At 43.9% G+C, this 5,789-nt stretch overlaps 1 protein-coding gene across 1 annotated transcript; it reads left to right on the top strand.

Moving 5' to 3' along the window:
- Positions 1–631: 631 nt before the first annotated feature.
- On the top strand, positions 632–1,633 carry LOC142620136 (uncharacterized). Its single transcript, XM_075793553.1, has one exon. It carries the CDS (start codon positions 632–634, stop codon positions 1,631–1,633), a length of 1,002 nt encoding a protein of 333 aa, XP_075649668.1.
- Positions 1,634–5,789: the final 4,156 nt, after the last annotated feature.

The following is a 5,789-nucleotide window of genomic DNA, read 5'->3' as shown; positions in this document are numbered from 1 at the left end:
TAATGTATGGGGGATATTGCAAATATCTGGGTTGAGATAGATAACTATGAACGTTGCATTGAATGTTTTGCACCAGGCTTTCTGGTCGCATTGAATAGGGAGTACCAGCTTTATCCGTTGCATTAATGTGGAAATTACCTGAACAGTACAAAACACAGAGCAAGAGCTTTTCTCCATTACCGACTACAAGGGAATGGATAAGTGTCAGTAAATGGGGTTGATTAGATGAGAGGTGTAGGGCTGAGATAGTAGGGGCAAGGAGTATAAATAAGAGAGGAAGGAAAAGAAGAAGGGGGAGATAATCACAACACAATGAACTTTGTTGTTGATACCCTCTCTACAAATTCATTTTTTGGGCCTTAAATTATTAAACGCTATTATTGTTGGGCTTGTGCATGATTTTTAGTCCTTACAATTGGCGCTGTTTGTGGGAACAATAAAGTGGGACGTTCTAGTTTGAAGGTGAATGGCGGAGGTGAATCAGGAAAGGGAAGAATCAGTAGGTTCCCAAAGGGGAAACCCAGCTATAAACATGCAACGTGGGGATGGAAAGCAACACACCCCAAGTGTGGTGGTAGAATCGTATCGTAGTGATCGAGTGGCTGGACGATGATCACAGACTGAGAGGCAAATGTCTCGTGATGATGTGTTACAGCAAATGCAATCAGAGATAGATTATCTGTGCAAATGCTTAGATCGTAGGAAGCATGGTAGGAGGAGCCCATCTTACTCGTCCAGTGATAGCTCCGAGGAAAAACGAGGAGGAAATGATCATCAAGCATCTAAGTCTCTTCCCAGTGAGTCCCGTTTGATTACTTTTTCTGGTGGCAATGCAAAGAGGGGGGAGGAGACGCGAGGTGAGGATGGGTCATATCAAGGTGAGGGGAATGATGCAATGGGTGAAGCCTTGAGGCAAATCTCTAAATCCCCTTTCGTGGCCTGGATAAATAAGGCAAAACTCCCCCATAGATTTTCTCAACCTATATTTACCATTTATAATGGCATGACTGATCCTGTAGAATACGTCAGTCATTTTAATCAAAAGATGGCAGTTTATTCGAATAATGAAGCGTTGATGTGTAAAGTTTGTCCTTCCAGTTTGGGACTAGTGGCCATGCGATGGTTTGATGCTTTGGAGGAAGGTTCCCTAAAGTCCTTTGAAGAGTTGACGAGGGCATTCGGGGGGAGGTTCATAACATGTAGTAGGGTCCTAAAGCCCTTAGATGCATTACTATCTATGGCAATGAGGGAAGGAGAAACACTCAAAACTTATTCTGATAGGTATTGGGAAATGTATAATGAAATTGATGGAGATGTTGAAAATGTGGCTGTAAGAACTTTTAAGGTGGGGCTCCCTATGGAGCACGAATTGAGGAAGTCCTTGACAATGAAAGCAGCTGTAGACATGCGCCAGCTTATGGATCGTATAGACAAGTATAAACAGGTTGAGGAGGACCAGATTCAAAGCAAGGGTAAAGCAAAGCTATTTCCGGAGAAGAAAGATCTTCGGGGAATGGGGTATCAAGGCAGTCGGCCTAGGCGAGATTTTCCAAGTTGTCCATTGCCAGCTGAAACTCCTTTGGTTAATTCACTGTTCAAGGAACCTATACATCAAATATTGGAGAAAATATGAGACGAACCATACTTTAGACAACCTAACAAGATGAGTGGAGATGCATCCTTGAGGAATCAAAGTCTTCATTGTCATTATCATCAAGAGAAGGGACATACCACAGAAGAGTGTCGGACGTTGCGTGACCATTTGAACCAATTGGCCAAGATGGGAAAGCTCAATCATTTCTTGTCTAGGCCGGACAGGCAAGTTGGACATCAAGGTACGAGAATGTATCGTGAAAATATTCCTCGGCCAGCATTAGGCACCATTAACGTCATTTTGGCGCAACCGAGAAGAGGAGCCGAGGATCCTTCTCGGATCATATCCGTGCATAGTAGTTTTGGGAATGAAGTCATGGAGGGAAGCAATCAACTGGCTAAAAGGATGAGGTTCTCGGCAACGCTAGTGTTGGGTTTTTCTGAGGAAGATAAGGAGGGAACATGTCAACCCCATGATGATGCATTGGTAGTAACTATTCGTATCGGGGGATATAACGTGAAACGAGTCTTGGTGGATGATGGAAGTGGAGCGGAAATTATGTATCCCGACTTGTTTAATGGTTTAAAGTTGAAAGATGAGGATTTGGAGAAGTATGATTCTCCGTTAGTAGGCTTTGATGGGAAACCAGTGATTCCGTGGGGGATGATTAGGCTACCTATACAGGTTGAGGATGCAGAAGTCCAGGTTAACTTCATAGTAGTCAGGGCGTATTCACCTTACACGGCCATTTTGGCTAGGCCCTGGCTCCATGCAATGGGGGCAGTTTATTCAACTTTGCACGTAATGGTGAAATATCCTATCCGAGGAAGGGTGGGAGTATGACACGGCAGTCAGTCGGTAGCCAGGCAATGTCTGATGTCTGCAAGTGTTAGGACAGGGGAAGGTTCAGCAACGGGGGCAACTCTGAAAACTTTATAGCAATTAAAGAAATCTGCTCGGGGGATGGGTATCGATGTGGATGGAGGTTCCACTGAAGAACTGGATAACATATTTATAGGAGAGGATAAGGAGAGATATTTTCAGGTGGGATCCCAATTATCAGTATCGGAAAAGAAGGAATTAGTTAAGTTCTTAAAGGATAACATTGATGTTTTTGCATGGACGACCTATGATGTCCCGGGAATTGATCCAGAGTTCATTTGTCACCATTTGAATGTTAGTCCCGACGCAGTGCCCCGTAAGCAGCCTCCTTAATGTACGTCCCAAGAGCATGCCGAGGCAGTAAAAGAGGAGGTTTATAAGTTAAAGCAAGCTGGGGCAATCAAGGAAATCTTTTATCCTGAGTGGCTTGCTAACACTGTTGTGGTTAAAAAGAAGAACGGAAAGTGGAGAGTTTGTGTCAATTTCACTGATCTGAATAAGGCATGTCCAAAGGACCCTTTCCCTATTCTGAGAATTGTTCAATTGGTGGATGCAACTGTTGGGCATCTTCGGATGAGTTTCCTAGATGCTTTTCAAGGTTATCATCAGATACCTCTGTCATTGAGTGATCAGGAGAAGACAGCTTTTTGTGCTCCTAATGGCAATTACCATTATCGAGTAATGCCTTTTGGTCTTAAGAATGCATGCTCCACTTATCAAAGAATGGTGACTAGAATGTTTGAATTGCAGTTGGGGCATAATATGGAAGCATATATTGATGACATGGTAATTAAAAGTAAGAGAGTAGGGGACCATTTGAGGGACTTGCAAGAAACCTTCTCAGTCCTTAGGAGGTATATATTGCGTTTGAATGCTTCCAAGTGTTCTTTTGGAGCAAGTTCGGGAAAGTTTCTTGGGTATATGACAACGCATCGGGGAATTGAAGTTAATCCTGACCAGATTAAGGTTATCTTGGGGTTGCATCCTCCTCGGAATCCTAAGGAGGTACAAAAGCTGACTGGTATGTTTAAGGCATTGAATCGGTTTATCTTGCGATCTGCAGACATGTGTCGACCTTTTTATCACCTTTTGCATAAATGGAGAGATTTTCAATGGACGGATGAGTGTAATTTGGCTTTTGAGGACTTGAAGCAATATTTGGCGAATCTGCCAATACTATCATGGCCGGAGAAGGAAGAGGTGTTGTATACCTATTTGGCAGTTACAAATTATGATGTAAGTCTTGTCCTAGTACGGAATGATGATGGAATTCAAAAATCGGTGTATTACATTAGTAAATCTTTACAAGAGGCCGAGAAGTGGTATTTACCTTTGGAAAAGGCTATTCTAGCCATCATACATGCAACAAGGAAGCTTCCCCATTATTTTCAAGCCCATACGGTAGTGGTACTTACCCAATTGCCTTTGCAAGCTTTCATGAGGAAGTCAGATTACACTGGTCGCGTGGCTAAGTGAGGAACAAAGCTTGGAGCTTATGATGTTAAGTATATGCCCCAGACAGCTATTAAAGGACAGGTTCTTGCTGATTTCGTGGATGAATTTACCGAGGGTGGCATTAGGCAGGAAGATGTTATGCTAGCTGTGATGTCTATTGGGCCTGGGAGTGTCCTCCTTTGGGAAGTTTAAACGGATGGGGCATTTAACCGAAAGGGAGCAGGGATTGGAATTGTGTTGATCACCCCAGAGAAATTAGTCATGGAAAAGTCATTACGGCTAGGGTTTGTAGCCACTAATAATGAGGCCGAGTATGAAGCTCTCCTGGCAGGCGCTCAAATGGTTAGGCATCTGGGAGGAGAAATAATTGAACTCTATTGTGATTCCAGATTAATTGTCGGACAAGTTAACGGAGAATTTGAGGCAAGAGACGAAAGAATGAAAAAATATCTCAACCGAGTCAAAGGGGTGTTAGGCATGTTTAAAAGTTTCAAAGTAAGACAAATTCCAAGAGGGCAGAATGCTTATGCCGATTCGTTGGCCATGTTAGCCACATCCTTGGGCTCGAAGTTACTGCGGACGGTGATGGTGGAGGATTAGATGACTTCTAGTCTTACTGCCATCCCGGAAGTTGGGGTTCACAACATTCACGTTGGCTCGAGCTGGATGGATCCGATTGTGACCTTCTTAAAACATGGTATGTTACCCGAGGACAAAGTGGAAGCAGAGAAGGTACGAAGAAGTGCCCCCCGTTACTGGCTTTCTGAGGAGCATAAGTTGTACAAACGTTCTTACTCGGGGCTATATCTGCTCTGCGTGCATCCTGAAGTTTTTGAGCCTTTATTGGAAGAGTTGCATGAGGGAATATGTGGAAGTCATACTGGGGGAAGATCGTTAGCCCACAGGGCCATGACTCAAGGGTATTGGTGGCCAAATATGCAGAAGGCCTCCCAGGAGTATGCAAGAAAGTGTGACCAATGTCAAAGGTTTGCACCAAACATTCATCAACCAGGGGGAGTCTTAAATCCATTATCTAGTCCATGGCCTTTTACTAAGTGGGGCTTGGATATCGTCGTACCTTTTCCTCGGGCAACTGGTAATAGAAGATGGCTCCTCGTCGGCACGGATTATTTTACTAAGTGGGTGGAAGCCGAACCACTAGCTAACATCAGGGATGCAGATGCTAAGAAGTTTATTTGGAAGAATATTGTAACTCGCTTTGGAGTCCCGCATACTCTGATTTCCGACATGGACTTCAGTTTAACAGCAAGGCTTTTCGTAGGTATTGTGGGGATCTGGGAATAAGGAATGGATACTCAACACGGGCCTACCCTCAAGGAAACGGTCAAGCTGAGGCTACAAACAAGGTCATTTTGGCGGGGTTAAAGAAGCGATTAGACGATGCTAAAGGAAGATGGGTAGAGGAGTTGCCTCATGTGTTGTGGACTTATCGTACTACCCCCCAAAGATCAACGGGCGAGACACCCTTTTCAATGACATATGGAATGGAGGCGGTAATCCCGTTGGAGTCAGGCTTCCCCACCTTGAGATCTGATCAATATAATGTTGAGAGCAATCATGAGATGCTATGCGATAGTTTAAATACTATTGAAGAAAGGAGAGAAGTAGCCAGTGTGAAGATGGGCAGCTACCAACAGAAACTCAAGCAAACATATGATAAAGGAGTGAAGCCGAGACCTTTAGTACCAGGAGATTTGGTTTTGAGAAAAGTGGTGGGGACAGCAAAGAATCCTGCCTGGGGTAATTTAGGGCCCAATTGGGAAGGACCATATAGAATTATGTTTGTAGTAGGTGTGGGGGCCTATCGTTTAGAAGATTTAGATGGAAAAGTAGTCTA

Source organism: Castanea sativa, chromosome 12 (genome assembly GCF_040712315.1).
Source record: "Castanea sativa cultivar Marrone di Chiusa Pesio chromosome 12, ASM4071231v1".
Taxonomy (NCBI): domain Eukaryota; kingdom Viridiplantae; phylum Streptophyta; class Magnoliopsida; order Fagales; family Fagaceae; genus Castanea; species Castanea sativa.
The sequence above is the reverse complement of the archived record's forward strand: the minus strand, read 5'-3'. Positions and strand labels throughout refer to the sequence as shown.